A 19,412-nucleotide genomic window follows, 5' to 3' on the forward strand; every position below is an offset into this window, starting at 1 on the left:
ATTTGCTAAGGGGCATAAATCAATAATATATTAATCAACACTGAATCTTACAGAATTCCAATTAATAAACATAGAAGGAATGAGGGAAATCTAAAACCGCCGTTGGAGCAAATACCACTGTCGCAGGCAAATCAACTGATGGATAAAATCAGTGGGTGAAAGTTGGAGTAGAAACAGATGATTAGCAAAACCTCAAAGTATCTCTCCCATTGTATTTGTTAGTTAAATAGTAACTTGCAATGGAGAAACCCAATAGATGCCACAGTAGCCAAATGGCCAAGGATAATGTCACTGGTACTGAGACATATCAGTATTGCAAACCTCTTGATATGATGCACTGAGGACACATCACTTTCATAGTAATCTTGTCAAAAAGGCATAAAACCTCTGTTTAATCATGAGAAAATGCCAGATATATCCAAGTCAAGGAACATTCTACAAAATACCTGTCTAGTACTCATTAAAAAGTCCAAGTCAGGAAAGACAAGGATAGACTGAGGAAGTACACAGGTTGGAGGAAACTAAGGAGAAACCAAATGCAATACAGGATCCTGAATCAATCCTAGAACAGTGAAAGGACATTAAAGGGAAAAAGTAAATACCTTCAAGTAAAATCTATAGTTCAGTCAATAGTATTGTGCCAATAAGCACAATAATAATATTAATAATAATAATAATAATATTAGCACAAGTATTGTGCTAATAAGCCTGGTTTTGGTCATTGTGCTACTGTACAACGTATGTTGTACAACATATTAACATTAAAAGAAGGGCATATGGAAATGCTCTGTACTATTGTTGCAACTTTCTGGCAAGTCTAAAATCATGTTATTTATTAAAGATTTATTTATTTATTTTAGAGAGAGAGAGAGAGGAAGAGAGAATGGGAGGAGGGACAGAGGAAGAGGGAGAGAGGGGCTCAAGCAACACCACACTGAGTGCTGAACTCAATGTGGGGCTCGATCTCACGACCCTGAGATCATGACCTGAGCTGAAACCAATAGTTGTCTGCTTAACTGACTGTCTCAGTTTAAAATTATTTTTAAAATAAAAAGTTAAAAACAAAAAGAAAAAGTACTCGGGAGAGAGATTCTCTCTTGAGAAGGGAAGAAAAAATCTCAATCTTTAGGACCATCTTTATAGTGTCAGGCAAGTTGATGGGTTATAGATCTTTGAGAACATTTGTATATTGTAGTTTGTGTGAGGATGTATGAGGGATTTCATTGATTTTATTTGGTCTTCCCTTTCCCATTTTCTGCCAAAATATCCTGCTTATCCTTGGTAAGTGTGATTTGAAAGTTGTGTTGTATTTTAAATGTTGTCATTATAAAATTCTGAGCACACATTTTTTCCTGTTCGGAAAACTCATTTCAAACTTTTACAGGGAAATAAAATGAGTCTTGCTTCCCCCAGTTATCTGTGGCAGTCTGCTTTTAGGGATTATATCTCATCTTTCAAATGAGTCACAGTTGTATCCAAATCTGATAAAATTAATCAATCAGCAAATGTCTATTGACCACTTGCTGAAAACTCAGGACATAGCTGCAGTCCTCAGTAAGCTCACAATCTCTTTGGGAAAACAAGTAAACATAGAAAAAGCAGGGCAAAACCCTAAATGAAGCTCTGAATGAGGTTGTGGTGCAGAATTTAAGTGCTATGGGAGAAAAGGAGGTGGGTGGTTGGAATGGTCACAAGAACTTTCCTGCATAAGCAATTATTTCACTGTCAAAATGTCAAGACATACACATTAAGTACAAACAATTTTTATATGTCAAAGATATATCAGTAGAGCCATTAATAAAAAGAAATCGTTTGATCTCAGTCTTGAATTGTGGGTAGAAGTCCATAGATGGTGGAGAAGGAAAGGATTTCAGATAGGGAGAGAATAAGCCAGCAAGCCACCACCCGAGTGATCAATGGCAAGCACAGCTTGCCTGGAGTAGGCAGTGGATGTTGACCTGAAGTTTGATCAGTAGCCAATAGTAGGGGAAGGAGGGGGACTGAATTATGGCAATTCTTGAAAACTAGGTCAAGAATATTAGATTACAAGCCTGTAGCAGATAATAGAGAATCGTTGCATGTTGGGGAAGAGGGAGTCTGTTGTAGTGATCCGGATGAGACCTGAGGCCTTGCTAGGTTTGCGAGTTGATGGTGGGGATAGAGAATGGACATGACGCAGAATATCATAGGAAATGTACACGATTTGATAAATATGAGGGAAATGGAGAGGAATCATAGAGGACTTGAGAATTTTAGGATCAGGTAGGTGGATGTCAGTCCTACCGACAGCAGGAAATTCAGGACGCAAAGGAATTCAGGGGAAAAGGACACAATTTGGTATAAAGTTTGAGATATTCTAAGAGATTTGAATGAAAATGTTTTAGTAATAGTTTTATAAACTCATTCATTCTTTCATTCAAAGAACTATCATGTGTTTTGTGTCAAGAATTACACTAAGTGCTGCATATCTTATTCCAGGGGAGGCTGGTAGAGACAGACATATAAGCTATGATTGTAGGGAGCATGAAAAGGCTCTCAGAGCATCAGGGAAGGGCTAGTTTCTCAAGGTGTTGGGAATATGGAACTACAAGTCAGACAAAATATGGAAGATCTGGAAATGTTGAAGTCATCTGCAAGAAGTGATAAGTGGAAGCCAAGATTGGCTAAATCCAATTTTAATGAAAGCAAAAAGGCAGAAGGTCAAGGTATGAGTCCCGCTGAGACACAGAGAGAATAGGAGAAAATCAAATGTCAGTGACAGGGAGAAAGTGCTGGAACGGTTGTGTAAAAAATATGTAGTGGTGTCACAGACACTGATGAGTTTCAAGGAAATTGTTTGGATTTCGGAGCAGCTTTAAGGGGATGGTTTCAATGAAGCCAATATAGCAGGAGTTGGAGAAGAGCTTAGAGAGGAAGTGAAAGCAGGAAGCGGTCCTGTGAAATGTATAGTAATAAAAGAAACCTAAAAAGGGGGGAAAGTAACCAGACAGGGCATCAAGAGAGAGTGATATAAGATCTTCTGCATTCATTGATTCCATTAAAAAAATGTTGATTCAGTTGACAGGCATTGTGATGGGTACTTCATGTTTTCTCTTTTATTCCCGACAATTTTTGAGCGAGTAGTATCTCTTCAGCAAACGTTTATTGAGGGCCACTTGGTGCCAAGTAGTGTTTCAGGTGACAGGAATACAATAGTGGACAGAAAGAGACAATTCCTGCCCCCATGGCACTTATGGTCTAAGGGGAGAATCGACATTAAATAAATTATGTCACGCATTATGAAAAATTGAAAAAGGAACAAGGTGTACTGTTATAGGACTTGCAATAATTCAAATGGGGCTGTGCTCCAGTTCACCTTTGTCCTGTGAACACAAATTTTGCTAAACAAATTAATAAAGGGAAGGCCATGACATCTTTATGAAAAATGTTCTAATTTGCAGAGAAGTGTGCAAATGAGCACACTGGGTTTGCTGTAACTCTTAGGGCCGCTCTAATTGTAGGCACTGATGTTAAGTGACTTCAAGTGGAAATTTGTTTTGCTGCCCTCCTGAATCTTTTGATTCATCCGAAGTACCTCATCAAAGCCAAAAATTATGCCAAGAGTGTGCTCTGAAAGTAGTGGAGCTGGTGCTGAGCACTGAGCCTGGGAGGCTGGATCAGGTTGACCAAATGCCCCTTCTTCCCCACTTCCCAGGGGCAGCCTGGAATTTAGAACTTGCAGACATGTCTTACCAACAGTGGGAACCATGGAGTTTCCAGGCACTATTCCCACCCCAGGTTCTGGAGTTTCCCACTTGGTCTTGACACCCTATTTCTGTTCTCCTGGCTCTTGCCAATCCAAACAATTGGCAAGATTATTTTCTTTTTGCCCAGATCTTGATCTTGGTTTTTAACTCCTCCCAATAGACTGATATCACCTCTGTTTTTTTTTTTTTTTTTAAGATTTATTTATTTGAGAGAGAGAGAGAGAGAGAGAAAGAGAGAGGAGGAGGAGGGACAGAGGGAGAGGGAATGCCAAGCAGACTCCATGCTGAGCACAGAGCCCAATGCAGGGCGTGATCTCAGAACCCTGAGATCATGACCTGAGCAGAAACCAAGAGTCAGATGCTTAACCAACTGCACCACCCAGGCACCCCACCTCTGACTGGTTTTATTGTTTTTTTCTAAGTTTGTTTCTGTCTCTGGAAGAGTCAGGATCGCACCATCTTGATAGATTTTACCATTTTTTCTCCTACATCTTATCTGGGAGGCAGGAAACTTCAAGTTTCCAGGATTTATGACCATCTTTAAATCAGATCAACTTTTGAGCTTGATTTGAGTGTCCCATTATGGTAATTAACCTAGAATAACCCAGGGTTTGAAGAAGTGAGAAGCAACCATGTCCTCCTTGAGATATCTTCTCTGAGCTTCTCAATGCTTTCAGGTCTTACAGGTAAATGTGTCTTACGAGGCTTGTGTCTTTGTGTGTCTGTGGAATAAAGTCACTGTCATGGTCAGGTTGAAAGTTAATCATTATTAAAATTCATTTGAAAACTATGGCTGTTAAATAAAAGACATGATCACTGAAACAGAAACAAATAAAAACAGGATTTCAATGTGTCCCTTTTTATTTTCTTTGATCAGTGTGCTGTCCTGTTGGCTCAACCATCCTTAAACTAGGGCTCAGAGTGTTTAGGTGGAACCAATCCATATTTGTCTGAAACTCACCAAAATCTAGCATCTTTTACCTGCACATCCTCAAGGAGTTACCGGCTCATTACCTTTGATTTATTGGAGAGTCTGAAGCTCTTGCCTGTAAAAGGGAACAATTTCCCTCACTCTCTGCTACCCTGAAATGTTTTCTCCTTTCCTAATCAAGAGTTTTATTAAATCTTTCCCTCCCTTTCTAACAACCCAAGGACATCACCTGGAAGTGACATTCTAAGCCTTCCGTATGTAAAGTAAGTAACCACAGTTGTGACAGGACTGCACTTTATTCTTGCCCATAACTTAATGGTTTTTTTTTTTTTTTTGAGTTTTGGGGAGGGATGGTCAACTCCATTTATGAAATAATGTATCTCAGGACCCTGCCGTGTCCAGTTCTCTGCTCCATGGGGACAGTGGGGAGTCTGCTCCTCCTTCTCCCCCTGCCCTTCCTCTGTCTCTCAAATAAATAAACAAAATCTTTAAAAAGAAAGAATGTATTTTGGGGTCCAAGCAATATGACCAACTGGAATGGAAGAATGTTAACAATGGAGGATAAACTGACTTTAATTGCTGATTTTAAGGTGGCCAATTGCTATTTATTCTTTAATAAGTAACTCAGGCATCATCTCAGGTAGAAAGCCTCTGAATTTTCCCAACACCCACCCCCCCAGACACTGGCTGAGCAAACCAGGATGTATGGTCACCCTCTGTAAAATTCTGTCTAAATCTCGAAGTGCTTTACCACATGGATTGATCTCTGGTAGCCACATGGAGTCAGTAAATAATAGAATGGAAAAAAAAAGAGTATGGTGTAGGGGGATGGTTGACGCAGACATTCAGAAGAAGACACTGTTTCATCCAATGGTTCAGCACTTTTCCTCTGGTGCAGATTGCCTCAGTTCAGATCGCAGCTCTCTCAGGGACCATGTAACCTTGAACAAGTCCCTGACATGATTGGTAGCCTCAGCTTTCTCCCTCTGTAGAATGGGGCTAATAATAGTAGCTCCCTAAATGGATTGCTGTGAGGATTAAGTGAACTACCTATGCAAAATGTTTACAATAGTGCCCAACACTTAATACATGCTGCCCAAATGTTACGATTTATTATCACGGTATGTGGTTGGCCTAGTAAAAGATGTAGAATTTGACTTGGAGCTGACAGGTGAGTGTGACCAGGTAAAGACAGCTATATGCCAGTGTGTGTGTACACATGTCTGTATATGGCTATAAAGACTAGCACTAGGGTGGTGTAAATAGTTTTCATTTGATTTCTACTTGTTTCCATCCACTGTATTGGGTTGGGAAATAATTCGCTTGTGTTCAACCCAGTAAAAATTAAGCTTCACTTTCCTTCTCCTGAGAGGCACTGATAGGTTGATCATGGATTTCTTTCCAGTGAACTGATACAGCCCCAGAATGCTTCTCAACACACCCTCCAGGAAGGCCCTGCTAGTGACTGAAGAACCCAAAAAAGGCAAACACGTATGTTCCATCCCAGGTGAGTGCCTCATTTCACAGCAGAGAAACCTGGAGCCGGGATCCCTGAGTGGCTCAGCAGTTTGGTGCCTGCCTTTGGCCCAGGGCATTATCCTGGAGTCCCCGGATCAAGTCCCACATTGGGCTCCCTGCATGGAGCCTGCTTCTCCCTCTGCCTGTGTCTCTGCCTCTCTCTCTCTCTCTCATGAATAAATAAATAAAATCTTTAAAAAAAAAAAAAAAAAAAAAAACCCACACAAAAGTTTTTTTTTTTTTTAAAAAAAAAAAAAAAAAGAGAAACCTGGAGCCTAGAGAAGCAAAGTGACCTGCCCAACATGACACACAGCTACCGGAGCAAGAACTAGAGCTTGGATTTTTCTGCTCTCTGGTTGGCATTTATCTCTTCATCATTCACGACTGGTATTTGTTTTTCTTTTTTCTTTTTTCTTTTTTTATTATTCTATTATTCATTATCACTTGGTTAACTTAGTTTCTAATTAGAATGGCTTCTGTCACCAACTATATTGGTATAGCTTTAGATGGTTTAAAATGTGTGTGCGTGTGTGTATTGTCAAAAGGTCATAATAGCAGAAAACCAGGGATCACCTAAGTAGTAATTAGTAAAAGGTTATTGTGCACATACCAAAAAGGTGGCTCTCGGGCAGCCCGGGTGGCTCAGCAGTTAAGCACAGCCTTCAGCCCAGGACCTGATCCTGGAGACCCAGGATCGAGTCCTACATCAGGCTCCCTGCATGGAGCCTGCTTCTCCCTCTGCCTGTGTCTCTGCCTCTCTCTCTTTCTCTGTGTGTCATGAATAAATACATAAAATCTTAAAAAAAGAAAAAAGATGGTTCTCAAACTGAGAGCACTCAAACTAATACACAGAATGAGACTCAGGGGTGTATATAACTCAGGTTATAATTTATATACACAATTCACAGTGATTGGTTTTATAATATTATAATTTTCTTAAACAATAGGGAATTGGTTTGTGGTTACCTCATATAACTTGGGGAAACTATTTTGCTTATGATTTCCAGAGGCACAAGCAAGAAATGACCTAGTCAAGTTAATCTTGCAAAACAAGCTAACTTAAGCTTTGCTTATTATATGACTAAACTGGTTTTGTCTGCTCAGGGAATTTTTAAGGCTGGTCCCCATTTGTTTTTGATTTTTAGCAATCTCCTATATTATGTATAAATTATACGGAAGACGGACGGGTAACTGCAAGTAATTAAAACAAAAGGTACAATCACACATCCACAAGACGCCTTGATGCGTTACAGCACGGTACGGTGAAATGTGGAAGCCTTGCACGCTCTGCAGCAGTGCTGATGGCACTATCTATCTGGCTTAACCAAATTATTGTGACATGATCTTGTACTCAGGTTGCAAATGAAAAAGCTCCACCAAGCTCATCAGCAGAAGATTGAGTGTACTTAGAGCTTCAAGCCTAGAAGCATAAATTGTGATATTTTACTGCTTTTAAATGATGCATGATGAAATGATTGAAGACATCATTACGTGGAACAAAATCTGGTGGGGAGTATGATGTTCTTAACTATTTAGCACTTCAGGCTCTTAAGGGAGTGTTAAGTGCTTTTACAGAAAAACTGTAGGGAAGTGATATTAGTTACGATGAGGACTGTATCTAGAGAAACAGTGGAGCCTGGACCATGTCTTAGGTATGTCTGGGGAACCCAACAAGTGGGAGAGATAAGTGGAGTGTCCAGCTTTAAGCTGGAGTTAAGGGACTTAATTAGCATCTAGTGAAGCCCTGGTAAAGCGGTTCTTAGTCTAGGCTGAATATTAGAATCACTTGGAGAGCTTTTTAAACTACCATGCTGGGGCTGCCCTCAGGAATTTTGATTTAATTTGGGGAGGTGGGGCCAGGATCTGGTGGTTTTTTAAAGCTCCCAGATAATTCTAACGTATACCCACAGAGGAGAACCAATGGTGTGGAACTTGAGCAAATTCATCAGTTAAGCTTTAAAAACCCTCCTTCTTTTAGCAATGAGCATGCGGGGATGGCTGTGAAGGAAAGGTTTTAGGAGCGGAAGAGGAGTAACAGGTAGGAGAACCTAACGGAGGGTCAGCAATTTCTCAAAAACCTTCATCTACTCCAGCAGAGTTTAAAAAGTCTCCTTTAAGGTGAATCACTCAGTACAAAATCTAATGACAGATCATATCTGGAATAAGACTCTAGGCTTCCCAACCTGGAATTGTAAAAGGGCTTATTCATCAATCAGTTCACTTAATGAGCTTTTATAAAATTATGTGGGGAACAAAACACAAAACACACGGAACAAAACACACAAAAAACACATGACCTGTGCTCTCCAGAAGCAAGTCCCACATGACTCTTTGGGAACTGACCTAGGAGGGACACAGAATATTCATATGTGGGTAACTAGACTTTCCTTTTTCCCTCTCCTTTGGAGCTAGGAGCCAGTTACTTTTTCTGGCTCAGGGAAATGTAATTTGGGCTGGGAGGATGCAGTGCCTTTGCATGATAAGGTGCGAAAGATAAACTATCAGAGGTTACTTGTCCATTGGCCAGACCAGGACAGGAACCAAACTGTTTCCCACTTTTTAGATTCTACTCAGAACTGGTCCTCCTCTCTCCCGGTCCTTTGTGTTTCTCCAGTGGTGAAAACTGAGGTTGCTGAGAAGGACTGTGAACCTTTCTCCTGGGGCTGCAAGAGTCGGCAGGGGGAGGGCCGTGAAGAGGGGTGGGGCGCGATGGGGGCGGGGCTGTAGAACCCCCTGGAAGGCCTCGCCTATAAATCCACCACTTATGCAATGAACTGAATTTTTCTCAGCTGACCCTGAGGTTAAGGACTGACTGATTTTCCTTGGGATTTTGTGTGTGTGTTTGTTTTTATTTATGGACTGTGTTACCTTCCTCCCATAGCAATGATGGTCAGTGCTAAGGTTACAGAGGCCATAGAATTCCAGAAAAAGGGTTCCTATCCATAACCAGGACAGCTTCAGGAAGCTGAGATGCTGAAAGTCATGAGGATTTCTTAGACTGTAGACTTCTTACTTTGAAGACTCCATGGAGAGACCCAAGTCCATAGTCTAAGGAGGTTATTGAGCTTTGAAAAATAGTGATATAGTGGGGCTGGGTTGAGGTGAGGCAGTGAAACTTAGAAGCCAGGCCATAGGGGAGGGAAGACATAAGACCCACTGGAGGATGGGGGTGGGGATCAGTTGCCTGGTTATTCAGAAAACTTATTTTAACCATGGACAAAGGTGAACTATTTTAACAAGAGAAACAAATATTAACACGAACGAGATGTAAAACATTTGGATATGGCTCATGTTAGGAAAAAAAAATGAGATCAGGGAAGTTCTTTGAGGGGTGAGATGGAGGGACACTGTATTTGGAAGTGTGAGCTTCCTAGTATAAACTCAGAAAACAAAAATATATGCCTTCTTCCTTTTTCCTTCTTCCCTTCTCTCCCCCAATCTCTGTCTCTTCTTCCTCCTTGTCCCTTTCTCCAGTCTCATTGCTGACTGGGAATCCAACTTGGGGCTCTCCTCCGTCACTGCATCCCTAATGATCAAGATGATGCCATTGGGGGAATCTACCTACTGCCAGGTGTGTGTGTGTGTGTGTGCACGCGTGCCTGTGCCTGTGAGGGACCTGGGGTGCTCTCTCTACTATTTTGCAGTCTCCCCTCCCCCACAATCAGACATCTGGGTTAAGTGCTGCCTCTCTTAGGAACAAAAGTACAATAATAAAAAGCAGCAATTTGAATTTTGAACTCCATCTGGAAATGATTAGAAGTGTGAATTTTGTTAATGGTATACATCATCATTGTTCACAAAAAAAGCTACAGAAATAGGCTTTGCCATTATAGTAAAGGCAACTTAATTTCATTTTGGAATTCCTTCACTTCCTATTTCCTAATAATTTCAAACCAAATAACTGAAATTGAAAATCAGTCAGCCCTGCTCCAATAACACTGCCATAATCTTCTCGATATTATTATTTTCACTGTTGTCAGCATAATAATTCGGGAATGAATCAAAGAGAACCCGCCCTGAAGTGTGCTTTCACAGCCTTTTCAAGCTCCAGAATTAGTCTTAGGATCATTTAATCCCTAGAACAACCATGCTACTGAGATTTTGGTTAGTCCGTTCTGATGATGCAAAATACCGAGAGAACAACATTCTATTTCATGGTGGGAAAAAAAAAATCAGAGTCCTTTCTTCCAGCCAGAAGTATAAGGACTCTTGATGAGATACAGTGAAGCTTTAAAAGCTGGAAAAAATAGAAAAATATATGAAATTGGCTTCCTTCAACCTCTCTTAGGATAGTTAATTAGCCCTGGAAATAACTTTACCAAAATGAGAAGGAGGTTTCTTTTGGGTGGGTGAGATGTTTAAAGAAAAAGGTTTTGAGTATTACCGAATGGAATTTCTCCTTTGATCCAACCTAGAAGCAAGACATGTTGACTTTCTAGCTCCAAAATACGAGTCAAATCAGACCATCTGTCTCTCTGCTTCTGATCCTACCTTCTTAGTGCAGGCCTTTCCTCATGGGGCTTCCCTGCCCTGACCCCTGCCCGGCCCATCCAGCCTCACACAACAGCCAGTGTCCCCGTCTTACAGCGTAAGATCACCTCCTTCCCACATTGTCCCCCTGCTTACCGTCCTACAGTAAGAGACGTTTGGATTTAAGTCTCACTGTGTCCCCCAACTGCTCCACCCTCCCCGACCCCCTGTTGCTTCTTCTCCAGTACTCTGCTGTGTCTTTCATAAGACCTTACCACAACTCATAAATATTTTGTTTGCTTTTTTTTTCTTGTGCACCAGATTGTATGATTCATGAATTTGGGGATGTTACTGTTTCTGTCTCATATTTATCTTTGTTTCCTAGTGGCAATCTCAACGACTAGCACATGGTAGATTTTTCCTACAGCATTTTTTTTTTGTATAAAAACTTTCAAACACGCAGTAAAGTTAAGAGGATTTTACAACAGATAGGTGAATACCTACCACCTAGTTTCTACTATGCTCTCTTCATTGGATGTCTATCCACCTCTCCATTCCTCTATCAGTACCCAGTTGGCTTTTAATACTTTTGTTGAATAAGTGAATATACAGATGAATGAACATTCCTCTTTTGGTTGATAGATGGAAGCTTCATTCCGAGGTTGGCCCAATACAAATACTGAGCTTCCTTGTTTCTGTGTGGATACAGGGTATGGGGAACCATGTAATGTGTTCTAGAATGTGTATCTGCTAAACTCTGTCTTGTGTACCGGGCTTAATACTGGGGATTCAGAAATAAGAACAGATTTTCTGCCTTCCAGGGGGACATGTTCTCCTAGTGAGAGAATCTAAATATGGTAATGATGGAAGAAGAAAGAAGTAGAAAATGTGAACTAGTGATTTTTTTTTTTTTTTGGTACACACACTTATTAACAACAACTGACCAGTGTTATCATGATGTTAAAACTGCCCAATTTCCCTGCATTTTGTATTTTTTGTTGTAAAAGCAGCTGTTGACTTGGCCAATATCAGTGACTTGGCCACATATTTTATGATTCCAAGTTTAGTGAGTGACAAACGCAAGCCCATTTTAACCATGAAACTTTTGGCTATTCTATTTTTAAAAGATCCGTGACCATCATTGAAATATACAAATAATAGAAGAAAAGAAAAAGCATATAAAACGTGTTTGTAATCTAGGCTAACTATGGTCATGGTAGAGAGCATTTCTGCGTCTAGAAAATTGACAGAGCAAGCACAGCAGGTAGGGCTTTCTTCCCTTCTGCATGCAGATGGGTTTTTTTTTCCCTGAACTATGTTTGATTATTTGTTGGGCCCTGTATTTATCACTTCGATTGCTCGGAGGAAATGCTTTCCTTCAAAGTGACATCCTGGGGCGGTGCTTTGCAATATCTTTTATTAAGCTTTACTGTGTCTATTCACATTTATTTTAACTCTCAGTTTTGGAAGGAGGATTTTTAAGAAGGTCAATGCAGTACCTTTGTAATTGAATTCCAAGACTACTTAGCAGGGGTCCATGTCTATAGGGGTGTTGAATCATTGCGAGCTGGGAATGCGTCCAAGTTCATGCTTAGCTGAGAATCCTCTGTTAAATATTTAAAAGTGAAAGCAATCTTTCAAAATAGGCATATGGGCCTGGACAGCATAGAAATGGGTGAACACAGCACCTGGGTAAGCAGCAAAGGTGAAAGCTGGCAGCTGGGCTTCTCGGTCCTCTGACCTCAGATGTCTCCTCACGCCCTTGACCCTTTTAGTCAATGTGGTTCTGCTTTGAAACATGTCACTGACCCCATCCCATCATCTTTCATTTGCTCACGTTGTCCTCCCATGGGCTTGCATGTGGCCAATATTTCAGGGGCCAGTGAGGTCCTGCCCTGGATTTGCTTCCTGGCTTTGCCACTAGTGGCTAAAGGACTTTAAACAAGAAATGCCTCTGTTCCAGGTTCCACATTCCATACATATAACCGGGAGACCTTAATATCTACTCCAACATGTAAAATGTGTTCACCATGGAGAAGACCCTTGATAAGTGTTTGTTTTATCCTGCTGTTTTAAGATCAGCTGCCACATTGGATTAGTAAGAAAAAGATAAGTTTGGAGACAGATGTGGATGTAAGCACCTAGATATTTAGTGCAGTATGAAAAACCAAATCTAGAGGTGAATATTTTATTTACAAAATTAAACCTAATTTTATTTTGCAAAAATCAACAAGTACATGTTCAGATCTGGTTTGTCTTCAAAACACGTTTGTTGTGTTAAGAAACATGCATGTTAATTTGGCATGCCAAACATCTTTCTCTCTAGCTTTCCTTGGAAATTTTTTCCCCATAACACAAACATGGGTGCAAATATTATCCAAAAACTATTTACATTTTACCTTCTAGAATTATGAACCTTAATATTTATTGAAAGGGAAGACAAACTGTAAGGTTTGGTCTTTGGCATTCACATTTGATTCAGCAGTACAATTAAAAACTTGTATTTGTTTTAAGATAAACACTTTGAAGGAAATTTAATAAATCTTGTTTTTGCTCTGCAAAGGAGCCACTATATCAAAGCGTTTAACTGGAGCTGTCGAGTTCCTGCTGGTAGAGTATTACTTCCAGCCTATTTATTAGCTTTTCTTCCTGTAGCCTAATACGTGCTCCCCCACCCCCACCCCAGCTCCACTGAGTGAAACCACAGAAAGAAAGCAATTTCTTTTCTCTTCCCTCCACCCCCCAGCATCATGCAAGGCAAGGCAGCATTGCAAGTCACAATATCTGAATTTACTTTGATTATATTTTTTGTTCCTTACACTTAATATTTTTTGTATTATAATACTTACTGGGTTATCTAAAATCAACATTGTTGATTTTAAACTGTTATAAAGCCAGACTTTTAGAGGCATTTGAAATAATTCATGAACCATGTCTGAAAAGAGATAATTGCCTCCAGCCTATTCTTTTGCACTTGAAGTAAAAGAATTTTAGGTATCAGCAGTTTACTAGAAAATAAGACTTTAGGGGGCCCATATAATTTATTCACATCTTTTTATATGTTGTAAACAAGGATAGGATACTTTTGACAGGAGCTTATGAACAATTTCTTTTAAAAAATATACCCTTTAGTACAGAATAGGTATCAAGGGAACATTTTAAATATGATTCTGGTAGGTCTCTTATAAGCCTACCTTTCAGAAAAATTTTATATGAAGTTTCTTGATTAAAAACAAAATCTAAAGTCTAAGTTGAGAGAATATGGTTGGTATGTGAGGTAAAGTGTTTGTATGTATGGACTGATGCACAATGTAGCATGTATAAAAGAACCTAAAGAGACCTCTATCCCACGTTTCAGGCAAGATATAAGAGTGCATAGAGAAGAGAGCTTTTCAGATCAGTATTCACGTAAATTGTAAGTCATAAGCAACATATACATAGGCAATGCCGAGTCACAGAATGCAAACAAGATCAATTAGAAATTGTACTGTGATAGCCACATATTTTGGAGAAAAATTCCCAAGCCAGACGAATGTGGATTGGGATAAAAACATAGGCGGTGTATACCACCATAGCGAAAATAGTTAGTAAGATGGTATTGAACATGGATTGTTCCCAGGGCTCCAACACGGCACAGCAGCTGATGATTTGGTATTGATAGTAGAGCCAGGAGAAATAGTCCTTCACACGCTTGAAATCCATGGTTGGCTCCTTCAAGCTGCAATAAGTCTGTCCTGTTAACAGATTAGAAGAAAAATAAGGAGCCGAACACAGAATCTCCTTAGATTTTCATGATCTCAGAATGTTAATGATCATTGGATGGATCACTTTTAGGATTCCTACGTAGAAATAATTCACAGTATATTAATCATAGGAATTCATAACATTGTCACTATGAATAAGAATTACTACTAGGATTAAGGGCAACCATATTATTAATAACAGTAATATTTGGGGCACCTGGGTGGCTCAGCGCTTGAGCATCTGCCTTTGGCTCAGGTCATGACCCTGGGGTCCTGGGATCAGGTCCTGCATTGTGCCTCTTCTGCTTACTCCTGAGAAGCAGGAGCCTGCTTCTCCCTCTGCCTGTGTCTCTGCCTCTCTCTCTGCCTCTCATGAATAAATAAATAAAATCTTAAAAAGAAATAATAGTAACATTTATCTAAAAATGATAATTGCTAGTCTAGTGAAAATATCTAAAAATGAAGGATAACCACATTTTCCTTAGCCATGTATACAAAGAGTGAGGAGTGTGAATATTCTATTTCCTACAACATGTATTCTGAAAGATTTAAAGAACAATGTACAGAGAAGAGTTGATATAGCAAGCCTGAGGCTGCTATTTTTAGAAAGGTCTGCTTGCAAGTTTTTGGCCCTTGGCTGGCATCTGGGAACTTGGCTTTTGGAATGTTCTCTCTATTCCCTGATGGTTAAGGATGATTCACGATGCCTAAACTGTGCAAACACCGTAATTTATGGTGAACACCTACTTTATTCTGGAAGTCTGAAATTTTGGCAATTGTCAGGCAAAGAGTGTCCACAGAACCAGCCCCGATAAAAACCCTGGTGCTGAGTCTCTAATGAGCTTCTCTGGGCAGCAATATTGTGTATGTATCACTGCACTTTTTGCTAGTGGAGAAAGAAGCACACTTGGTCTGTCCAATCATGGGAGTGCCCAGATTCCTAAGCCACAGAAACCATGAGATGGTCAATGGTCACTGTTTTCAACTGTAAAAAGCAATCAATCAAACAGACAATAGATCTGAAGCACACCAACATGCGTTATACCAGCCAGTGGATGCTTGGTAAGACTTCGGTTGGATACTGCTAACAATTTAAAGAATCAAGATTTTTAAAAGTTTTTCTTTCCTTGCCAGTTTTCCCGGCCCCTGGTGTCACTTCCCAGCACTCTCAGTAGCCAGCTCGGACTCGTAAAAGTGCTGGTACTGTCACATCTCACATCAGTCTCCTGAAGTCCAACAGTCAATAAAAGCCATTGATTTCTCCCCTCACTTTGATTCTTTTTTCCCTTATTGATGACAAGCGCTTTTAAATATGGTTTATTAACTGTTTCTTAGGTAGCAAGGTAACTATATAAATTAGTCACAGGGATGAAAAGTACAGTATAAGAAATATAGTCAATAATAACTAATAACTTTGTATGGTGACTACACTTCTGAGCGCCGGTGAGTGTGTTGAATTACTGCATTGTACACCTGAAACTAATATAACATTATATGTCAACCATAGTTTAAAAAAATTACTGATGCAGTTGAAAAAAAAAAAGAAAATAGAATTATAGTATGTTCTAGAATCTACGTGCATTTTTGCAGAATAAAGTGGGATAAAATTTTATAAAACATTAAAAAAAAGAAAAGGTGAGAAGAGAGAGTTGGTTATTATTGGTAAACCATCTGCTGCAGTCTATTGTTAGAATAATACTATATTTAGGTTCTAGATTTGCTTAGGTAATATATTTCTACTTCCTTTTGAGCCCATTTTAAAATTTCCTTTGGGACTACATCCAAAATTAAAAAAAAGAAAAAAACACAAAAAACACTCTTTAAGATGAGTAATGTGGGTAGAAGAATTCACTCATTCATTAACAAATGCATTTTGAGTACTACTGTGTGATTTCTTCTGAACAGCAATGGCTTCAGAAGGAATCTGTCCCCAAAACTGCCGGCATTGTCTTGTTGGCATTGTCGACAGGAGGTGCTCTTATAGGCAGCACACTGGGCCAAGTAACAAACACACAGTGGATGAGGGGTCAGGAATGAGCAATACCTGGGGAAAGGATGCAGGAAGGTCCTAAGGAGGAAAGTAGGAGAAAAGGCTGAATTTGAGGAGATAGGATGGCAGAAATGCCATGAAATGAATTACCCACAGGTAACTTAGACCTGGATGACAGCAAACATCTTAAAGTCTTCATTTCTCACAATGAAATGTGCAATTAGGCTGCCCACTTCCTTAAAGACCTAATGCCCTATCCTGGCAAAGCTAAACAAAGGACTTGAAATGGTAACTTTACTCAAGCACACAACAAATCTCCTTGTTCTCAGTTACTTGCTTTTGTAAGATGATTTCCATATTTGGTAATGAGGGAGGCAGTAGTCTGTTGCCTTTAAAAAAAAATTCCCTCTAAGCTTGATGATTTTTAAAACTTTCCTACATCTTTAAGGAGGCTGTGCTTTCAGGGGTGGGATTGCTTCAGCAGATAGGATGACCGCTGAAGCTGAGTGATGGGTACACCACTGGGTGAATGGGAGGGCCAGGAGCCCCCATGGAACATGAAGCAATTGAAACTCCAGTAAGAAGTAGGGGGTGAAGCAAAGGGTCGAAGTGTTACCTGGAGGAATGGACTGTGAAGCCCAAGGAAAGGCTTTCTCTGGGCCATTATTTTAAAAACATGAGGACCAGTGTGGGACCATACGCTAAGGTGCCTAATGGATTTGATTTAAGAGAGTTTCTTTAATACTAATAGCAAAACAATTTATATTTTCAGAGAATCACTTATAGTTTGGAAAGTGCTTTGCATAATGCAGAGTATGGGTTTGGGAATAAAGATAAATGTTGGTTCAAGTCCTGACTACTCAACAGACTGGCTGTAAGATGTTGGCCCAGTTACTTAATTGTTCTGGGCCTCAATTTCCTCACCTGTAAAATGGAGATAATAATCCCTACTGTTTTAAGGTTGCTGGAAGGATTAGCAGAAATGCAAGTAAAGGATCAGTTCAAAAGATTTGCATAGGGAGGAAGCACATAGATAGGAAGACAGAATCTAACTGGAGAAAGCCTAGTCTCCTTCCCTCCCTCCTTCCCTTTTATTTACTGAAAATAATGATTGTCATGCTGGTATTTGCACTAGGAACTGGAGATGCCATGGTGACAGAAACAGTCATCATTGCCCCTGAGGATTATAATTCAGCTGAGTACATTCCACTGATATACATTAGAGGTAATATTTACCACATGTATTAGGTGGCTAAGGTGAAATTTAGAATGTTAATGACTGGATGGACTGTAGAGATCCCCTGGACCAAATCACTCATTTTAAAGCAAAGGACCAAGTCTATGCGGCTGACGTAAATTGATATTAAATTGGTTGACATTGAAATTGGTCTGTCCAACTGAATCCAAGTGACTAGACCAAGCAGGGAACATCCTGTATCTTGAGAACTGACATTAGATGGATGAAAATTCCAGTGAAGGTCTCTGTGATCTTAGAAGACTTAAAGTTGAGCAAGGACAGTGGAATCAGGTGTGTAGGATATCTGAAAGAGCTCAGCCCTACCCTCTGTTTCCCCAGAATCTACTCTTCCCTTACTCAAGACTCTTTCCTGAATTCCCACAGCTCAGATGCTCCTCTGACCAAGTGAGAATCTGAATACCTATTTATTATAAATGTTTCTGGGAACCGGCAAAAATTAAGGTTCTTAGCGACGTACTAATGGGTAAAACCATGCTAAGATGTCAAAATAATAAACTCTTCTATTATTAAAGAAATTCTGAAAAATATCTTCACCCAACTTGGTAAAGCAGAGTTTTACCCAGTTTAGGGGTGGAAGAGGAAAAAGGAACATTAGAGTCCTGGGAACCACAGGAAGAGACTGAATCCTAAAGGAACCAGTAAATGAATGGGTGGTGGAAAACAGTAAGGACCTGGGAGTCCCCTAAAAAGTTATCTTTAATTGATGAAGGAGTAAGTGACTAATTTTTATTTCTTTTTAAAAAATATTTTATTTATGGATTCATGAGAGACATACAGAGAGAGGCAGAGACATAGGCAGAGGGAGAAGCAGGCTCCCTGCAGGGACCCTGATGCAGGACTCAATCCCAGGACCCCAGGATCACGACTTGGGCCAAAGGCCGATGCCCAACCACTGAACCACCCAGCCCTCTATTTCTAAATGTCATTGCCCTTTTATCAACAGGTGATGATTTTTTCCTCTCACTAGATTTGTGTACAGTGAGGAAGGAGATGAAGTTACACCTCTTCTCCCAGAATGAATGGAGAGGACCTGGGACTTATGACCCACATTACTCAGGGGCAGGGCTTTGTTCTGGCCTGTATGGACAAGAAAGAATAAATAGAGCAATAAGAAAACCCCACGTGTTCCCATGAACCCACGTGTATGAGTCATGAAATGAGAGCATTGTACGGGAAACGTGCAGGGAAGGAACGAAAGGAGAGGCTGGGCTTGCTCAGGAAGTTCTGTGTTGTTGTTTTCTGTCCACGGGAACCGGAGTGGCGGGGATTAGGCAACTGCAAGGAGGGGAAAGCATCAGGTGGTTTTGGCAGGCTGGAATTGACCTTGCAGATAATGCAGAGGCCTGATCCTGCAGCCCTCTTCCACCTAAAGAAGGTACTCCAAATTACCAGATTTTCTCAGTGTGGGATCTCCCTTTCTAAACATTAGCTAAAAATGAATCTTCTCTCATGGGGGAATAAAAATCCTAACACATTTTAGGTTAAATTTATTTCTAAAACGTCAGAATCTGGGGCTGAGAAGAAAAGTCAGAAGGATCTGAAATTGATTTTGGGTTAATTCCTTTCCTACTTATTTTGGAACTTTGCGTCAATCACTCAGCTTTTGTGTGTGTGTGTGTGTGTGTGTGTGTGTGTGAGAGAGAGAGAGAGAGAGAGAGAGAGAGAGTGCTTCATATTTGGAACCTGAAAAATCTGAGATGTGAAGAAAGTGTCCTGCCTGCTGCAGAGATAGATGCTGTATCTAAAAAGAGACTGC

General features: G+C 40.1%; 1 protein-coding gene and 1 long non-coding RNA gene across 6 annotated transcripts in view; one reads left to right on the forward strand and one right to left on the reverse strand.

The window, feature by feature from the left end:
- Positions 1-4,066: 4,066 nt before the first annotated feature.
- On the forward strand, positions 4,067-6,343 carry LOC111093948. The gene is made up of 3 exons (XR_005383563.1): positions 4,067-4,432; positions 4,899-4,940; positions 6,083-6,343. It is a non-coding gene; the product is annotated as an uncharacterized LOC111093948 (long non-coding RNA).
- A 6,496-nt stretch (positions 6,344-12,839) lies between these two features.
- Positions 12,840-19,412, reverse strand: part of SPTSSB (serine palmitoyltransferase small subunit B) — a 29,100-nt gene continuing 22,527 nt past the window's right edge. For all 5 annotated transcript variants that reach the window (XM_038583792.1, XM_038583789.1, XM_038583790.1 and 2 more), the window contains one exon: positions 12,840-14,399. In XM_038583792.1, the coding sequence (XP_038439720.1) occupies positions 14,137-14,367 (231 nt within the window). In that variant the 5' untranslated portion in view covers positions 14,368-14,399 and the 3' untranslated portion in view covers positions 12,840-14,136. The remainder of the gene's footprint in view (positions 14,400-19,412) is intronic.

This window comes from Canis lupus, chromosome 34, assembly GCF_011100685.1.
Source record: "Canis lupus familiaris isolate Mischka breed German Shepherd chromosome 34, alternate assembly UU_Cfam_GSD_1.0, whole genome shotgun sequence".
In the NCBI taxonomy this organism is placed as follows: Eukaryota; Metazoa; Chordata; class Mammalia; order Carnivora; family Canidae; genus Canis; species Canis lupus.